Source organism: Trachurus japonicus, chromosome 12 (genome assembly GCF_045865225.1).
Source record: "Trachurus japonicus isolate A0001 chromosome 12, Traja_1.0".
In the NCBI taxonomy this organism is placed as follows: Eukaryota; Metazoa; Chordata; class Actinopteri; order Carangiformes; family Carangidae; genus Trachurus; species Trachurus japonicus.
The window spans coordinates 24,881,996-24,902,148 of record NC_140918.1 but is presented as its reverse complement, the minus strand read 5'-3'; the positions used below and the strand labels follow the sequence as shown (position 1 = coordinate 24,902,148).

Here is a 20,153-nt window from a genome sequence, read left to right as displayed (position 1 = left end):
GACAGAGGCACAGATACGGACACAGATACAGATAGGAAGGACAGACAAAGCTCACAGGCACAGAGCTCACTCACAGAGCAAACTGCGGACACAGGCACAGATCCAGACTCAAGCGATGAAGAACAGAGAAGCGGGAAAGTTCACAGTTACACGGTTCACTCACAAAGCAAACTGCAGACAGAGGCACAGATACGGACACAGACACAGAGAGGAAGGGCAGAGAATAGAGAAAGCTCACAGTTACAGAGCTCACTCACAGAGCAAACAGCAGACAGAGTCACAGATACAGACACAGATACAGAGAGGAAGGACAGAGAAGACAGAAAGTTCACAGTTACAGAGGTCACCTCACTCACTGAGCAAACTGCAGACAGAGGCACAGATACGGACACAGATACAGATAGGAAGGACAGACAAAGCTCACAGGCACAGAGCTCACTCACAGAGCAAACTGCGGACACAGGCACAGATCCAGACTCAAGCGATGAAGAACAGAGAAGCGGGAAAGTTCACAGTTACACAGTTCACTCACAAAGCAAACTGCAGACAGAGGCACAGATACGGACACAGACACAGAGAGGAAGGGCAGAGAATAGAGAAAGCTCACAGTTACAGAGCTCACTCACAGAGCAAACAGCAGACACTGGCACAGACTCACAGAGGAAGGACAAAGAAGAGAGAAACAATCCACTGAGATCTGATTCACAGAAATCTGAGCACCACAATATCAACTGCCCCAAGAGCCACTGCAAAAATGTTCACTGCTGAGACAGTGTCGGCAGTGACGGCATCTGCTGATTGAGGAAGCACTCTGTGTTTGTGTGGATGTGCAGAAACATACACTGAAATTACAAGACAAAACAAACAAAACAGAAACAAATGTCTGTAGCTAGCTACAACTCTGTCAGTTGACTGCACAACAGACCAAAAAACTGCCGGGAGGGGGATGAGTATTGGAGTTTTGGAGTGCACAAACAAATTACAGAAGAACTGCTTTCAAACCACTCAACTGAGGTCTGATTCACAGAAATCTGATGTAAATCTCAGCATGTGAAATAAAGGTCTGTTGTAGGAAAAGGACAAGTGGAGACATCAAGTCATCTCCATGTCGTGAGTTTGTTCTTCTCCTCCTCCACTAAACCACTTGAGTCCAATCAGCACAGCAATTTAGTCAGGAAGGTGAGCTAATGAGTGATTGCACCTGGTTCAGTGACAGAGCAGAACAAATTCATGGCACAGAGAAGACTTGTCGACTCCATAATTCCCACCTCTAATGTCTCAAAACAAAAAAGCTGAGGAACAGTTTACTGATGTCTAGGGAGAAGAAGAATGTGGACTGTGATGATGATGATGATGATGTTGGATTTCTCACATTGTGCTTGAAACTTCTAAGTGCTGTACAAATAAAATTGGCTTTCTATATCCTATTGCCTTGTCTTGCCTTGCTAATGGGAACAAAGTTGTACTACTACAAGTCCTAGTCCAAATACAGCAAAACATTACAACAAAAACAACACCACCACAATACTGCGCTGTAGCCATGAGTCAAGAATTAGGCGCTCTAGGCCGTCTAAAACAGATGCTTTCAAATGCATGCCTTGATGATGATGATGATGATGATGATGGTGGTGATGAACAAGTTGAGGATGTGTTTGAGGAAGAAGATTGTGATGAATGTAATCCAGAGCACAATATGTCATGGTCTGAAGGAGAGGAAAGTGGAGGATTGGAAGAAGACGTAAGAGTAGGAATAGAAGAACACAGTGGTGAAGAAGAAGAAGACAGTGGTGAAGAAGAAGAAGAAGAAGAAGAAGAAGAAGAAGAAGAAGAAGAAGAAGAAGAAGAAGAAGAAGAAGAAGAAGAAGAAGAACACAGTGAAGAAGAAGAACACAGTGAAGAAGAAGAACACAGTGAAGAAGAACACAGTGAAAAAGAAGAAGACAGCGAAGAAGAAGGAGAAGAAAGTGAAGAAGAAGAAAGTGAACTCGTGGAAAGAGAAGAGCGCGGGGAAGAAGAAGAAGAAGAAGAAGAAGTGGACAGAGAAGAAGAAGGTTTTTTCTCAAAAAATGGCAAAATTAAATGGTCCTCCATAGCATACAATGAACGGCAGCAGGGTAGAAATGACGGGAGGGTGGAAAGTAACATTACACCGCCGTCGTCGCCGTCGCCACCACCACCACTGCCAACAACTGGCCCACCGGGACCGACAGAATATTCACTCGCCCTCGCCCACGACATTGTCTCCACATTTCTCATGTTCACCACTCCGTTGATAGAAATTATAATTTTGAAGATGACAAATTTGGAGGGGCGTCGGAAATACGGAGACGACGGCTGGAAACCCATGGATGCCACCGATCTTCGCGCCTACATAGGGCTGCTGCTCTTAGCGGGCGTTTACAGGTCCCGAGGTGAGGCTACGGCTAGTCTATGGGACGCAGAGAGCGGACGGGCCATCTTTCGTGCCACGATGCCACTGAAAGTCTTTCACGTCTACTCCAGACTGCTGAGATTTGACGACCGCGAGTCGAGACCCGCGAGAAGTGCCACTGACAAACTGGCGGCCATAAGAGAGGTCTGGGACGAGTGGGTGGGTCGGTTGCCGTACTTCTACAACCCAGGGCCTGAGGTAACGGTGGACGAACAACTGGTTCCGTTCAAAGGCCGCTGTCCCTTTCGGCAGTATATGCCCAGCAAGCCTGCAAAATATGGGATCAAGTCATGGGTGGCGTGTGATGCAAAATCCAGTTACGCTTGGAAGATGCAAGTGTATACGGGGAAGGCCAGCACCAGCAGCGCCAGCACCAGCACCGCCGCGGCCGCCTCCACCGTCACCACCGGCGTAGGAGAACGAGGAAGAGGAAGAGGAAGAGGAAGAGGAAGAGGAAGAGGAAGAGGAAGAGAAGGTCCAGGTCCAGGTCCAGAAAAGAACCAGGGGATGCGGGTTGTGCTCGATGTCACGGAGGGACTGAGGGATCGCAATGTCACATGTGACAATTTCTTCACCTCTTATGAACTCGGACAGCAGCTGCTGAAAAGAAAGATGACCATGGTCGGCACCATTCGAAAAAACAAGCCCGAGCTTCCGCTTGAACTGCTCCAGGCGAAGGGAAGAGCTGTGTTCTCGTCGAAATTTGCCTTCACGCCAACCACCGCTGTGGTTTCTTATGTGCCCAAGAAAAACAAAAACGTGATACTGGTCAGCACGAAGCACACGGAGGAGGCCGGAGTGAGCGATCGCCGTGACAGAAAGCCGGTCATCATACTAGACTACAACTGCAACAAAGGAGGTGTCGATAACCTCGACAAGGTGATTGGAACGTACAGCTGTAGAAGGATGACCGCTCGCTGGCCCTTGGTCATTTTCCACAACATAATCGACATTTCCGCCTACAACGCCTTCGTGATATGGAGAGAAATGAACCCTGACTGGATGTCTCAGAAGCGGAACAAGAGGAGGGTGTTTCTCGAGCAGCTGGGAAAGGCGCTGGTGAGTCCATTGATAGAAAGGAGGGAGCGTCTCCCCCGTACAACAGCATCAGCAGCAATCGTACGAGGGATTCGGATGGGGGCTAGATCTGGATTTTGCGATGGACGTGAGGATGCAGCAGCAGGAGCAGCAGGAGCAGCAGCAGGAGCAGCAGCAGGAGCAGGAGCAGGAGCAGGAGCAGGAGCAGGAGCAGGAGCAGGAGCAGGAGCAGGAGCAGGAGCAGGAGCAGATAACCTCACCGGGGGGGCGAGGAAGAGGAAGAGGTGTCAGTTTTGCCCGCGGAAAAAGGACAACAAAACCTACACTTTGTGCTGCGGGTGTAAAAAATATATCTGCAAAAGCTGTTCGCTTCCATACTGCGGTGAGTGTGCTGCTGGGAATTTGGAACTTGATTGATTGATTGATTGATTGATTGTTTGTTGATTGGTGACCAGAGTGATTGATTGGTGACCAGAGTGATTGATTGGTGACCACTCTATCTATCTATCTATCTATCTATCTATCTATCTATCTATCTATCTATCTATCTATCTATCTATCTATCTATCTATCTATCTATCTATCTATCTATCTATCTATCTAAACATAACTTGTCATTGATCATGTTTCTGTGTAAGCTGTACAATAAAAATATGAGATAAAAAAAGATAAAGGTATGGGATATTTCTTATAATAATAATAATAATTATTTTTTGATTGATTGGTGACCAGATTGATTGATTGATGACCACTCTATCTATCTATCTATCTATCTATCTATCTATCTATCTATCTATCTATCTATCTATCTATCTATCTATCTATCTATCTATCTATCTATCTATCTATCTATCTATCTATCTATCAAATATATCTGCAAAAGCTGTTCGCTTCCATACTGCGGTGAGTGTGCTGCTGGGAATTTGGAACTAAATTGATTGATTGATTGATTGGTGACCAGAGTGATTGATTGGTGACCACGTTATCTATCTATCTATCTATCTATCTATCTATCTATCTATCTATCTATCTATCTATCTATCTATCTATCTATCTATCTATCTATCTATCTATCTATCTATCTATCTATCTATCTACACATAACTTGTCATTGGTCATGTTTCTGTGTAAGCTGTACAATATACATATGAGATAAAAAAGATAAAGGTATGGGATATTTTTTTATAATAGTAATAATTATAATAATAATTTTTTTTATAATAATCCCCGGCCCCCCCCCCCCCCCGACCCCACGCGCGTGTATATCGGGATGAGCCCCTGCGTACGTTCCTGCCTGCTTGTCTGTGTGTGTGTGTGTGTGTGTGTGTGTGTGTGGCAATCGTAATATCAGGACAGCGGGATCAATCATTGGGGACAATGTGACCCTAGGAGACAAGGGATGTCTGTTTAATGTGAGGACAACACAAGGGTTAAGTTTATGTAAAACATCTTGATTAAGTGTAAAAAGAAAGATCATTATTTTGGTCAAAATACTTCCTCATCATTTGATAAGCTTTGTTGTCATGGTTACTATAACAATAATAAGGGAACTATGCATGTCTTGTCGCTATTCCGCTGTTTTGCTAACCCTCCACCCGGCCATGTGCATTTGTTTTCAACAAAGTCGGCGAAAAATCAATCCATGGAGCGATGGATAACATTATATATCATATACATATTATATATTTTATATACACATTACAATGTGTATAGCCTTATCTGTCATAAACATGAGATTACAGGTTACGGGGTGCATGAGATGAGATGAGAGCTGGGACAGCGGGTCAGAGGCACTGATCTTACAAGGTTGGTTTTCAGCCAAGAGACAAGGCAGAGAGCCTCCATTCTCCCTGGAACAAGTTAGAAGTCATTTATTTAACCATCACAATTACTCTAAAGCTGTTTAATTAAGCTAAGCTAAAAATCTTGCATAGTTCCTCTCAAACTTTACAATAACAATAACTTTTGAAACAATCAACTGAAGAGCTAGTTTTCCTGTGGAAACTGAACCCCCACTGTGTTTTATTCAACACCAGTCCAGGTGTATGCTGATAGTCTTAGTGGTGGCCCAGTGTGCCTTGACAGTGGCCCCATGCACATCACCAGAGACCTGAGAAGACTGGAATGCAGCATCATTAACATCAGTAATTACTCTTGTGCTCCTCCTGCTCCGACATGTTACAGTCTCTGCTGTGACGGGGGTCTGATGCTCTTTTATTAGGATAATATTACAGAAAATACAGACTGTGTAGCAATAGCTCAACCACAAGGATGAGTCTTGACTGTTACTCATTGTTTTTGGATGAGGAAATGTTGCGTTTCACATTTTTAGCAGGAAACCCACACATTCTAAGCAAGAATCATCTGCGTAAAATTGTCACATTATCTTTTGCTTCCTTTTTCTTCTTTGTCTTTTTTTGTTTGCAGTTATTCAACAAGTCATCTTGTCTTTCTTCAGTGGAACGCATTCCCCAGAGTTCCTTGTTTCAATTTAATAATTTCCTGATGAAGACAAAGATTTGTCTGTCATGAGAAATTACAAAAAACAGGGATTCTGACTGACAGGAGACTGGTGAGTCTGTCTTGTCTCGTTTAAAGAAGAAGCCACAGCCAAAACATGATGAAAGACATGTACTGTAATGACATCTGAACCTTTCTTGCCAAACCTTTACCTTGAATTTGTCTGTGCAACTTCTTCTCACATATTGCATGTGTTTTCACTTGAACATCAACTCAAGCAAAGCATGGGTCATACTGTTACAGTTTAATCTGGGTAAACAAAAGCACTAGTTGGTGCAAAATCATTGAAGATGCTGTTGTTGAGAATCTGACAGTGAACTGGTTACACTGGTTTCCCACAGTATTCTTAATCACATCAGCCTGATGATTTTTCCATTTGTCCAACAATTAAAAACAGGAATTTCAATACTGTTGCAACACTGTCTGCCTGCAGCATGACTGAACCCACCACGAGTCATTATTTTTAAAATACACTATAATTACACTATTACTAATACTGTAGGAATACACACTCCCACAGCAAAGTTGATTTAGGTCACGTAACCTACATGTCTGCTATGTTTAACATTGTGGTTAACATTGTTTTTATTATTATTTTGCTTATCATAAAACTTGTAACATACTTACCATTTAAACTAGTTAGTATATTATACTTTCAAATGAGTTCAATTGAGAAAAAGTGTAAAAGCAACATGTGTCTTGTCACAGTGAGGTAAACTCTGACGTGAAACAATAGTGACTCTGGTCTGTGTTCTGAATGAGCAGTGCTGACACATCCTTGTGGAAATGTTGTGGCTGTTCTTGAGCAAGACATGTGGGAGATTAAGCCAGCGTACAGCAACAGCACGCTTATTTTTAGTGGCATATTCTTATAAATCAGACAGGAAGACCTAAAATACATTATTTAAAATAAAGACTTTATGAATGAAGACAGGAAGAGGACATGGACCGGACCTTAAATCATCCACAAAAGAAAAGTTTAACTTCACTGTGTGTGTGCATGGTGATACCTGAGGAAAGACTGTGGTTGGATGATGTTAATCATTGACCAGAGCTGGAATTTCTCTGGATAAAATGTAATTGATGTGACAGAAACCGATTCTCCATTTATGTCTGACTCCATTTACGCCTGACTCAGACCCTCATTGTCCACAGCAGGTCAGTGTCTCAGCAGGAGACAACTGGACATGAGGTGTATGTGCTGACCTGTGTGAAGGAAGTCCATTATACTGTGCTGGTGCTGGTGTACTTTCCATGATATTTTGTGTGTTAATCTCCAAACCATTATAGTATAACCATATAACCATTATATGTTCAGATTATTTGAGCTGTTGCAGACTGGGTAGGAGGAAGGCTTTGGATTTGATTCCCAGGTCTGGGGCCTTTCTGAAGGGATGTTCTCTCTTTATCAGAATGAATTCCCCGGCTTCTCCTGCAGTCCAGAAACATGCACACTGGGTTAACTGATGACTCTACTGCCCATGTGGGTGTGTGAGGTTGTCCACCTCTGTGTGTCTGTCCTGTGATAGACTGGAGACCAGTCCATGGTGTACCCCTCCCTCACCCTATGTCAGCTGGGATTGGCTATTGACAACAATAACAACAATCAACATGATGTTCTTCTGAAACTTGTCTAGAAAGAGACCATCAAAGGTCGAGTTTGGCTGAACAATTGGGGGTGGGAGGTTTGACATTGTACTGTATAAATAAATAAGAACAAATAAAATTGTGCCATTTCCCTGCTATATTGACAATACATTTTCTTTTATATATAAGTATAAATTCATAATTTTTGTGAGAGGGATTATTCTCACTGTGTTGTTATTTCTCAGTGCAGTTTGGTGTCTTAAAACACAGACAGAGGGCAACAGCCAGAACTTTGGATCACCCAAGTCAAGCGTTAATTTAGTCCATCTCCTCCTTTGCTTATCTTCTGACTTTTCTTCTAGTTCCACTTGCAGATCTTTGCCAAATCAAATTCTGTCCAACAGTTTATTTCATTTAAAATACAGTGTCAACCTCATAATATAATAAAATTCTGTTATAATTTTACAGAGGCCTGATTCTGAGATGACTCTGCGATTTTGATGGCATGAAAAGAAGGGCAGGAAGGAGCAGGAAGTATTTCACAGTGATGAAGTAACAGAGTGGTGTCATAAGTACACACACACATGCACAAACACACGCATGCACCTCCGTCTGATGAAAGCGTGGCTCCACTCTAACTCTACTGTAAGATTCCACTGGCTGCTGCTCTGTCGTCTGTCTGTAGTTCTCTATCACGTCACTTAGGCTTTCGCCACCATCTGTCTTTTTTCTCAATCAGATCCTGTTGCCATGATTAATCTCTGCTCTTCCTTCAACACAGCTGCAGACAACATCTGTGAAGCCATCAGACAGTTCTACAAAAACCCAGATCACATCCCAAGTCCAATATTTTCACCTCTTCAATAACTGCAGGAAAAGTCTCTAGGGATTTTTTATTATTTTCGACAAGATGTGCTACATCTCTCTCCTGAGATCTCGATTTGTGTAACAGGGATGTAATCTGTTTTATTTCTAAACTCAGGTTGATGTGTAAGACCTGTCACACAAAAGAAAACTAACTTAGATCATGAAACTGTACAGCCCATCAGCAGGAGTGTGTGCTTCTCTGTGAATTAAAGTCTGTCCAGTCAACACTGATTAAAGTTTAGTTCTAAACACAGCTCATTCACAAAATAAACAAAATGTATCCACAATCTGTATTCGTTTTGCACATTACTGTACATCATCTGACTAGCGTGGACTTCCGAGTGTTTTGTACGAGTTAAAAATGTCTATAACAGTAAAATGTCTATGTAGCTATGTGCCAAAGAAAAATAGAAACATAACTCAAGTGACAAAATAAATAACTTTTGCCACCTCCTCAGCCCCGCCCCTCCACACCAGCCTCAGGCCATCCAGTGTTACTCAACCCTCACCCCCCCATCACAGGCCGGCCCTGCCCAGCCCCTCTGGCCAGCCTCTATAAATGAACCAGTCCTGTATGGAGATCAGACACAGACACAACCAGTCTGAAACCGTCCCACTCTGATGCACCAGATTCAAAAGTAGACCAGAAAGACGCTCCTACAGAAAACTTGTAAGTTCAATATTTATTTTCACATTTTATTTCCTTTATGTTTTGTCATAATTTACATCTTATATTGTGATATTTTTATGCATAACCTGAAAGCACAGTGAGTTTTCTATCAGTGATATTACCTTCTGTAAAGTTTATTCAGATCTCCTGTCAGTGTTTCTGGTTGTGAGTGTTTTTGTTTGTGGCTTCTTTCCCACGCAGGAGGAGAGATGAAGCTCCTGACCGCTGCCCTCGTCATTGTTTATCTTGCGACAACCTCTGCCAGGCCGGTGAGCTAACCACAGCCTTGCACGTCCATCTGCCCTCCCTCACTTCTCCACTTCTCCTTTCTCTCTCTTCTTGACTGTGTGCCACACTACAACATCTTGTTGTATCCACAAAGTCAAATGTGATTTGTTTAGACAATGAAAACTGTTTGCTGTCACTTCAATAGCCATCAACCAGCCGGCTGCAAACACTGGAAGCTGCTGTTTAGCCCTAAATATGAGGTTGATGGCACTTCTGGGCAATTCCCTGGACTGTGTTTAATTTTCTTTTCATGCATGTCCTGTTAATGTGACACACTGCCAACACCCAGAAAGAACAGGATGTCAATGTAACATCAGAAAGATGTTGACTCCTGGAAATTTAAATCAGTTTTATGTCCATCGTTGGCTAATTGGCATTTTGAGGTCAAGATATAATTCTGAAAGAAGACATTTTTTGACATTTTTTAAGTTGCATGCAATAAATCCCTTCTTCCATCAGACTTTCTCCCTTGCTAACCTAACCCTAAATCTCTCACTCCCTCCTGCACTGGCACTGAGACTCTCACAGTGGATGTAATGTGTGTGCTGAAGAAACATCCAGCATCAGTGTCATTTCTAGCTTTAGGAAATTAAAATTGAACTGTGTGAATCTAGCGACTCATTCCTTTCATGTGTTCTCCACAGCCCCGCTGGCACCGACACCATGATGCTGACATCCCTGACAGGGGCAGGAGACTGGGGTTTGACAGGTTTGGGTTGAGTGAGTCTTCCAGCCACAGATCCTCTTCCTCCGAGTCCTCCGAGTCGTCCGAGTCTTCAGAGTCTTCTGAATCCAGAGAGTCATCGGAGGAAATCATCACTCAGACCTTCCCACCCGAGACGACTGTTCCCATGAAAACTGATGATGTGACACCAACCCTAACTGATGATGTGACACCAACCCCCACTCCCTCATCAACCGGGGAAGTGACTCGCTGCGTTACCTTGGAGATTCCAACAGAACCTCCCATCACAGAAAGCAGAGGAGACAACTAACAAACTGCAAGTCCTATTAAAGTGCAACCTCAGTGAGGTGAATGGGGTTTTATCAGAGGTAGAGATGCTGAGTCAGGCTGATCTAGATTTAGGATTGACATGACTGATTATAGAAAATATAAATAAATCATGTCTTATGTAGTGTTTGTTTCTGATTTGAGAAGTGAGATAAACTCTTATAGATGAATAGTAATCTTTAACATCTGAAGAATTATTGTGTAATTTACAGGAAACATTATTCTAATTAAAATGTAAATCAGTTGAGATGATGTCGGTCACATTTTGCTGTTTGATTTCTTGTTTTTACTATGAATTGGTGATGCTGCATTTGGACATGGAAGCATAACACAGACAAATCAATGATTCGGTTGTGATGGTCAGTATAGTAGTGAAGAACAGTGATGTACTGTATTTCTCCCTGTGTGCCACACGTGTTTATTTTAGCATTTAATAACAAGTTTTCATTTTCATTTTCAGTGGGCTATAAAGATTATATTAAGGTTCATCAAAATAAATCAAGATCTCAGAAAAACAACAACAATTTAGGCTTAAAGGCTTATAATCCTACAATAGGATTCTTGTGCAGATTCATCACAGTTGACATTCTCCAGATTTAGTTTACTGGTTAAAAGAGATGAAGTATCCAGGGCATCCCAGTGTATGCCCAGACAGTGTGTTTATAGATTGTGGAGGGTGTGTCCTTTTTGTTGTGTTAGCTCTCTACAACATCCTGAATTATGATCATGGTGGCAGTGGTTTTGTTAAATTATGTGTTGTGACGGCATTTTTTAATTTGACTATGGCCTATAGAGGGCTGGAGAAAATCTGCATCTTGTTATTGTTTTCAGTTTTAACTTGTGGACTTTTCACAATTCTATCTGTTTGTTGTATATTTTGTCCTAATGGATAGAAATAAAATATGAAATCACAAAGAAATTGTACAGTTTGTAAAATGACTACTTTCTGTAGATCAGGTTATTGGTTAAACATTCTCTGTTTGCCTGTGATTGTGTACAGCTCTATTGAACATGTTAAACAATTTGTCATGGAGAAAAAATATTTAAAGGGGAACTATGCAAGCCGGGTCACTTTTTTCTCTACAGAGTTTGGGACTGCATGTTTTCACTGTTGTAAAACTCACAAAATACATTTACTTCATTAGGTTACATTGTTATCTACTACATGTATCTTACAACTACCGTTATCTTATGGTAATAGACACTACTTTTGTTTGTTGGATCTGTTGATCTTTGAATTTTCAAAGTGATGAAAATTTCAATCACACATCTCCATCTAGTGGGCAAAAACTAAAACACCCAGGTCATGGACTTCATTTCCTTTGCCACCGACACTTATTACTGCACTAAGGTTGGTACTGAAACACAATAATGACCTTGAAACTTGTACTGGACCAAAATCCATTTAAAATCATAAAACAGCAGATATGTTGATGTGATTCTTGTTTCAGATACAGATGTATTAGCCGTAGCCTACCGAAAGAGTGACTATGAGCATCCACCATTACCTTTTTGTGCCTTTGTCTGCATGTTGTCCTGTAACATCTCCCATCCATCCCCCTCTTAAGCAGCTATGGATAGAAAAGGTCATATGTGTCCCACCAGGCCACAGAAAGAACCCCCCAAATCCACCAATAAGCAAAAACTGACATCATTTCGCCTCCTTAACTATCTGTGACAGGTCAGACAAAGTGCTATAGAGCTCCCAAAATCTGTCTTCCCATTTTCTAATAACAAAAACTAAACCACTGTGATCCACATACTGATCATTATAATTCTATGATGATAAAGACTGATGTGCTCCTCTCCGGTTCTCTTTCTGCAGCAGAAACAGTGGGGCATGAACCTGAGCTCATGAGGAGAGCAGCTGAAGATAGACCTGTCACAATTTAAGTGGAGATTCCTAAACATGGAATAGCGCATGGTCATGACTTCGTTACAGATATCTGTTTGAATTAAAGGTGTCTGCTTTGAGGAAGCCCACAACATGAGAAGTAACGTCATCTGAAGTAGCGTAACGTCGGTTTAAGCGGGAGGAAGTGGAGGCGCCGTGCTGCACGGCAACTTCAAGAGGAGCAGCTGAACCAATCAGGGGGGGGGGGGGGGGGGGGGGCACACAGTCGTATTTGCATACAGCCTTGTATAAGTAGAGCGGCTCCCTCCTCGTCACACTCTTATCTGACTCTGTCTAGTCAACAGGATGCCTGAACCAGCAAAGTCCGTGCCCAAGAAGGGCTCCAAGAAAGCCGTCACCAAGGCCGCCGGTAAGGGCGGCAAGAAGAGGAGAAAGAGCAGGAAGGAGAGCTACGCCATCTACGTCTACAAGGTGCTCAAGCAGGTCCACCCCGACACCGGCATCTCCTCCAAAGCCATGAGCATCATGAACTCGTTCGTCTCAGACATCTTCGAGCGCATCGCCGCCGAGGCCTCTCGTCTGGCTCACTACAACAAGCGCACCTCCAGGGAGATCCAGACCGCCGCGCGCCTCCTGCTGCCCGGGGAGCTGGCCAAGCACGCCATGTCTGAGGGCACCAAGGCCGTCACCAAGTACACCAGCTCCAAGTAAACAGCTCAGCTGCTTCTTCACAGACACAAAGGGTCTTTTCAGAGCCACACACTCCATCTGCAGAGCTAACACCTCGTTGACACACTAATACTGAAACAACACACAGAGATGTTCACTTATTGTATCTAGTTAAAGTCAGAAGACAGTTTAATAACCCAAGTTATGTGAGCTGTGAATTTACAATGAAGATAAAGATTCAACAGTAGGCTGCAATAAATTCTGCAGTCTTCACTTGCAGTTCACACCATCCTGCACTACAGCATCAGCTGCTGATAGCTCTGATACAGGACAGAGGGACAAATGATCTCAAGTCTCATCTTTAAACTCACTGCTCACAACATGTCAACTCAGTACATGTGATGAATGAATGAACATTAAAAGTTGCTTGTGACCTCAAATTCAATTTCCCTCAGGATAAATGAAGCTGAACTGAACTGCTCCACACTGACAGACACCAGATCAGTGTGTTGAGGTCAGCTGACTGAAACTTGCAGAGGCTGTGTTGACCTGGACTTGACTACCTCAGTGAAATAAAGAGACCTGATGAAGATGTTTCCTCATCATCATCATCATCATGTTTCCACCAGTCAAACTATGAAACCAGTTGTTCTACATTTTAAAGCCACTTTGTATCAGAGTCTGTTCAGCTCTGACTGAAGACATGAAAAGGTCCAAGTCTTTATTTGGAGACAGATCAGTCACAAGACACATGTAGGCTACCTTTTTTTTTTTTTTCATTCATTTTCTATACCGCTTATCCTGCACTAGGGTCACGGGTGAGCTGGAGCCTATCTCAGCTGACTTTGGGCGAGAGGCGGGGTACACCCTGGACAGGTCGCCAGTCTATCGCAGGGCCGACACATATATAGACAGACAACCATTCACACTCTCATTCACACCTATGGGCAATTTAGAGTCGCCAATTAACCTAACCTGCATGTCTTTGGACTGTGGGAGGAAGCCGGAGTACCCGGAGAGAACCCACGCATGCACGGGGAGAACATGCAAACTCCACACAGAAGGGCCCTAGCCGGCCGGCGGGTTCGAACCCAGAACCCTCTTGCTGTGAGGCGACAGTGCTAACCACTGCACCACCGTGATGTAGGCTACCTGTTCTGCAGGTAGGCTACCTGTTCTGCACAACTGTGGACTCACACATTTACACGAGACACACTACATAGGCTACATTTGTATATAAATCCTAATGTGTGGAGAACTCCATTATTAGGACCAAGAGCAGAATTGATGTTTATCTCCAGTTGTTCTCTGAGCTCAAGTGATGACGTCTCTGTTGGAGGATGACATCAGCTGTGGATGTGTTGACCCTTCTCATCATGGACATAATACACTCACGACCTTTATACTACTGATAAACTGCTACACTCAGAGACAGCCATTCTGTTAATCAACATACTTACTAGCCTATACAATAGTTACTCTATTATATTCATATTCTTTCTATATCAATATGTTATTTAGAGATTTATATTTAACAGTCACACATTGAGAGATTCACTCCTGGTCTGACTTATTCTCCCCCCTAAACCTCTCCATTATAGTTATTTTGTTTCCTTCGTAACTGAGCACTAAATATGAAATGTAAAACAGCATAGCCTATTAATGTAACAATGATCTGACATGATGTTTGACTTTTTTCTCCTTTGTTTTCTCATGAAGTCTGACGTATAAACACAAAGTGTCTCTACCAGCAGAGCTGTTTAACGCTTGTTTAAAAAAAGTTGTTGTTTATCTTCATTGTTGTTTTTAACTGTGTTTTACAAATTGATGAGAAAAGCTATAACATAAATAAAGAGACACACTATCTTTGGCTCAGTAGTATGGGTTTATCAGAATTAGAGGTTTCAAAAGCTACAAATGTACAAAAAGCAAAAACACAATGGTCAGTGTCATGGGAATTTCATAGGGGAAAAGGCCCAGGTGTATTTCATAACACAGGTACTGCATGTGGGTAGGGAACTAAACACTAAATGGAAGCAGAAGAACAACTACAGCAGAGAGCCTGCAGGCCGTGTCAAAATCACAGGGGTTTGTACCACTTTTGACACATACTCCCACTGTCAAGTCACACATTATATTTTAACATGAAAACAGCAACCAAAAAGGAATGAAAGCAAAATCAAAACAAATTATATACATAATATATACATCAATAAATAATAATGGAAAAAAAAATATATAGATAAATAATACAATCACAGATTACAAATATCCAACATGTAAAACAGAAATCCTGGAGTCATTTAAGCCAAGAGCATGGGTAGGTAAAAGTAGAAGTAAAAGTAATCGACCTTCTGTTCAACCTGATCTCACAGAAATGCGTGAAATGACCACGAACACCTAGTACCAGATTCCGTGCTCCTTACACGTAATGTGTTATATTACGTGAAAGAAGCACGGAAACAGTCTCCACTGAAAGCCAATGAGTCCAAATTCCGTGAGATGGCCACGCAAACCGTGTCGTGGTGGATGCACGCATTTTCAGCTTCAAAGACAACACCCCCAGTGCGTCAACAGCCTGACGAACGGTCACTGTCCCTCCTCGTCACATGCTTAGGTGCCCGTTTTTTTTTGTTTTTTTTTTTTTTACTTTTCCTTAAAGCTTTATTGAACCTGATGCTGCTGTGTCTGACGTAGTTTACAGCAAGGACGTCCTTTCGGTTATCTATTTATTTATTTATTTAGTGATCATGGTGTTTGGTGCAGAATAATCAATCAATAAATAAATAAATTAGGTCGGAAGCTACGTCAGACCGGGGGGGGGGTGGATTCTACAGGTGAAGACCACTTCCGCGTTCAAAAAGCTGCTCTGTTTAATCAATATTCTGAAGAAAGATCTGATTATTAGCCATAACGCTGTAACCATCCAAGGAAGACTGTGTAACAATATTATGTGCTTCTGCTGAGTCCAAAAGCCCTGTGTAATATCAACTTTATTTTAAGAAAACACGTTTTGTTTCCAATGTCATATCACGGAGAAGCACTACATTACCCATAATCCTCATATTTATCAGCGACGTGTCTGATTGGTTGAGCTTGCTGTTACCAGCAAATGAAAAAATAAAACAAATTGAGCTTATATTATTTTCTTAGTAACTAAAAGATCTTAACATCTTTTTTGTTTTCAACATTGAATAAAAAAACGGTGCTATATTGTTAAAATTCAACAATAAAGTGCATACAAGTTGGCTTGACTTCTTTCTTTTTTTCTTTTTTTTCATAATTTTCACCAGCATCTTTCTGGTCCACATCACATCACATTTAATGTAATTTAATTCAATGAGTGACATTTTATTTTTTTATCTGAAAAACATTATTATGAATTCAAGGGTCAGAGGTAACTGATTAGTGTTAAATTTAACCTTTTTGACCCTGTTTCCTTGAATAAATCACTAAGACTTTGATGCGGGAAGCTGAGATTTTGATTTGATTTTGTTCAGAGCACTAGGGACAAAGTTTCTGTAGAATTTCAGACCTGTCGGACGTCCAGAAGGGTCACAGCTGACCGTCCAGGCTCGTTTCTCGGCCTTCAAAGCCTAGATTTAGAAGCCTTTTGTCTAATAACGTTATACATCCTTGGGGTTATAAGGCTGAAAGTTTCATGTATTTGTCCGGGGGCCTAAGGCCACCCACCATGTGCAATTTCAAACCCGTGCGACCTTCACAAGTGTCAAAGGTCACTGATTTGTGACCTTTTTGACCCCGTTTCCTTGAATAAAACACCAAGACTTTGATGCGGGAAGCTGAGATTTTGATAGGTTGTCCAGAATGTCTAGTAGATTGTGTGTGCAAAGATTCAGAGCTCTGTGACATTCAGAAGGGTCACAAATAGCCAAAAAGCAATGCTGCTTTCTCTGACCTCTTATTAAAGGAGAAATGTTGCAATTCTTTAATAGCTTCCAGATGCTTTGGCCTATCAGGCTGAATTTTTAGCTAAAGGAGCTGGTGTACGATCAGGAAGTAGGGGAGCTGTGCATAAAGCCAATTGGTAAGTGTCAAAGGTCACAGGGGTCAAACATCAAAGTGAATCCAGCCATTCCTGCTTTTTCTCAACAAAACATACACGCTTTAATTTATCATCATGAAATATAAATATGTTGTATATCAGAGAGTCCTCTATCAGAATATTTTGGTCCCGTTGCTCTAGGGGCCCCGGGGGGCCACTTGGCTTTCCCATGCTCCCACAGAGTTGGGTCTCGGGCTGATGGATAAGGGCCTCACCATGAGTCCACAGGCCAAGTTTCAAGTGATTTGGTCGGTTTCTATGGAAACAGCGGCCTCAAGGATACAGAGGAATGCGGCTGTTTGAAGCCCCGCCTCTCGAAAAGTAATGGCTCAATCAGGACCGAACACACATCTACGCGTTCGTCTTGGGCCCCCGAACCATATATTACGAAATCAGAACTGTACGACTTTTGGAAATGTGTTTTGTCTGTTTTGGCTTTTCTGACTCAGTGTCTGTCAGACTTATAGCGTGAGAGACCCTCTTAGTCAGAAAAGCCAAAATAGACAAAACACATTTCCAAAAGTCGTACAGTTCTGATTTCGTAATATATGGTTCGGGGGCCCAAGACGAACGCGTAGATGTGTGTTTGGTCCTGATTGAGCCATTACTTTTCGAGAGGCGGGGCTTCAAACAGCCGCATTCCTCTGTATCCTTGAGGCCGCCGTTTCCATAGAAACCGACCAAATCACTTGAAACTTGGCCTGTGGACTCATGGTGAGGCCCTTAACCATCACCCCGAGGCCCAACTCTGTGGGAGCATGGGAAAGCCAAGTGGCCCCCCGGGGCCCCTAGAGCAACGGGACCAAAATATTCTGATAGAGGACTCTCTGATATACAACATATTTATATTTCATGATGATAAATTAAAGCGTGTATGTTTTGTTGAGAAAAAGCAGGAATGGCTGGATTCACTTTGATGTTTGACCCCTGTGACCTTTGACACTTACCAATTGGCTTTATGCACAGCTCCCCTACTTCCTGATCGTACACCAGCTCCTTTAGCTAAAAATTCAGCCTGATAGGCCAAAGCATCTGGAAGCTATTAAAGAATTGCAACATTTCTCCTTTAATAAGAGGTCAGAGAAAGCAGCATTGCTCTTTGGCTATTTGTGACCCTTCTGAATGTCACAGAGCTCTGAATCTTTTGCACACACAATCTACTAGACATTCTGGACCACATTTTAAAATCTCAGCTTCCCGCATCAAAGTCTTGGTGTTTTATTCAAGGAAACGGGGTCAAAAAGGTCACAAATCAGTGACCTTTGACACTTGTGAAGGTTGCACGGGTTTGAAATTGCACATGGTGGGTGGCCTTAGGCCCCCGGACAAATACATGAAACTTTCAGCCTTATAACCCCAAGGATGTATAACGTTATTAGACAAAAGGCTTCTAAATCTAGGCTTTGAAGGCCGAGAAACGAGCCTGGACGGTCAGCTGTGACCCTTCTGGAGGTCCGACCGGTCTGAAATTCTACAGAAACTTTGTCCCTAGTGCTCTGAACAAAATCAAATCAAAATCTCAGCTTCCCGCATCAAAGTCTTAGTGATTTATTCAAGGAAACAGGGTCAAAAAGGTTAAATTTAACACTAATCAGTTACATCTGACCCTTGAATTCATAATAATGTTTTTCAGATAAAAAATAAAATGTCACTCATTGAATTAAATTACATTAAATGTGATGTGATGTGGACCAGAAAGATGCTGGTGAAAATTATGAAAAAAAAGAAAAAAAGAAAGAAGTCAAGCCAACTTGTATGCACTTTATTGTTGAATTTTAACAATATAGCACCGTTTTTTTTATTCAATGTTGAAAACAAAAAAGATGTTAAGACCTTTTAGTTACTAAGAAAATAATATAAGCTCAATTTGTTTTATTTTTTCATTTGCTGGTAACAGCAAGCTCAACCAATCAGACACGTCGCTGATAAATATGAGGATTATGGGTAATGTAGTGCTTCTCTGTGATATGACATTGGAAACAAAGCGTGTTTTCTTAAAATAAAGTTGATATTACAAAGGGCTTTTGGACTCAGCAGAAGCACATAATATTGTTACACAGTCTTCCTTGGATGGTTACAGCGTTATGGCTAATAATCAGATCTTTCTTCAGAATATTGATTAAACAGAGCAGCTTTTTGAACGCGGAAGTGGTCTTCACCTGTAGAATCCACAGCCCCCCCCCCCTGGTCTGACGTAGCTTCCGACCTAATTTATTTATTGATTGATTGATTATTCTGCACCAAACACCATGATCACTAAATAAATAAATAAAACGTCCTTGCTGTAAACTACGTCAGACACAGCAGCATCAGGTTCAATAAAGCTTTAAGGAAAAGTAAAAAAAAAACAAAAAAAAAAAAACGGGCACCTAAGCATGTGACGAGGAGGGACAGTGACCGTTCGTCAGGCTGTTGACGCACTGGGGGTGTTGTCTTTGAAGCTGAAAATGCGTGCATCCACCACGACACGGTTTGCGTGGCCATCTCACGGAATTTGGACTCATTGGCTTTCAGTGGAGACTGTTTCCGTGCTTCTTTCACGTAATATAACACATTACGTGAAAGGAGCACGGAATCTGGTACTAGGTGTTCGTGGTCATTTCACGCATTTCTGTGAGATCAGGTTGTTCTGTTTGATTGTTTTTACGACTCCCCCATCTCTGGATATTCTCTGAATGAACACCTTCAGCATAGACAACGAAATTACACCACTCCAAACCAGTGATGAGTAGTTGGCCCTGTACCTGCCAGTAGTATGAGTGATATCGTTTGAGCTGGAGCACTCCATCAGAGACCCTAAGGTAGGCACAGTCCACATAGCTTCTCACTTCACTTCACCAGCAGTCCAAACACAGGTTCAGCTTTAGGGTCCCACACTAACCCATCTGGTGATGAGCCGAGCCAGGGTGCATCGGGGTGGATGATAAAACCACAAGGGTAGTGATTTACCTGCTTAACAAAGCAGTACTCTTCCACTGCTTTGGGCTCCATCTGAAGGCCCCTCTTCATTTCTGCACTCTGATAGCCTGGCCGCAAAATTCTCAGAGCCAGGCTCTCTGCTGAGGATTGTCCTCTCACATGACAAACCTCCCTAGAAATACATACACAACACATACACATATACAAACAACATAAGTATTTAAATCACAT

The 20,153-nt window shown here is 42.2% G+C and overlaps 2 protein-coding genes across 2 annotated transcripts; both read left to right on the top strand.

Moving 5' to 3' along the window:
* The first annotated feature begins 9,037 nt into the window (after positions 1-9,037).
* Positions 9,038-10,532, top strand: scpp8 (secretory calcium-binding phosphoprotein 8). Its single transcript, XM_085792443.1, has 3 exons — positions 9,038-9,113; positions 9,315-9,382; positions 10,046-10,532. The coding sequence occupies exons 2-3, from the start codon at positions 9,323-9,325 to the stop codon at positions 10,394-10,396; spliced, it is 411 nt and encodes a 136-aa protein (XP_085648569.1). The 5' UTR covers positions 9,038-9,113; positions 9,315-9,322; the 3' UTR covers positions 10,397-10,532.
* Positions 10,533-12,613: 2,081 nt separating this feature from the next.
* On the top strand, positions 12,614-12,987 carry LOC146977585 (histone H2B-like). Its single transcript, XM_085793932.1, has one exon. The coding sequence runs from the start codon at positions 12,614-12,616 to the stop codon at positions 12,977-12,979; it is 366 nt and encodes a 121-aa protein (XP_085650058.1). The 3' UTR covers positions 12,980-12,987.
* Positions 12,988-20,153: the final 7,166 nt, after the last annotated feature.

Excerpts from the sequence above, each read along its gene's own strand:
- scpp8 (XM_085792443.1), top strand. The coding sequence starts at position 9,323 with ATGAAGCTCCTGACCGCTGCCCTCGTCATTGTTTATCTTGCGACAACC. Across the intron at positions 9,383-10,045 it reads CGACAACCTCTGCCAGGCCG|CCCCGCTGGCACCGACACCA; the intron begins GTGAGCTAACCA and ends TGTTCTCCACAG.
- LOC146977585 (XM_085793932.1), top strand. The coding sequence starts at position 12,614 with ATGCCTGAACCAGCAAAGTCCGTGCCCAAGAAGGGCTCCAAGAAAGCC.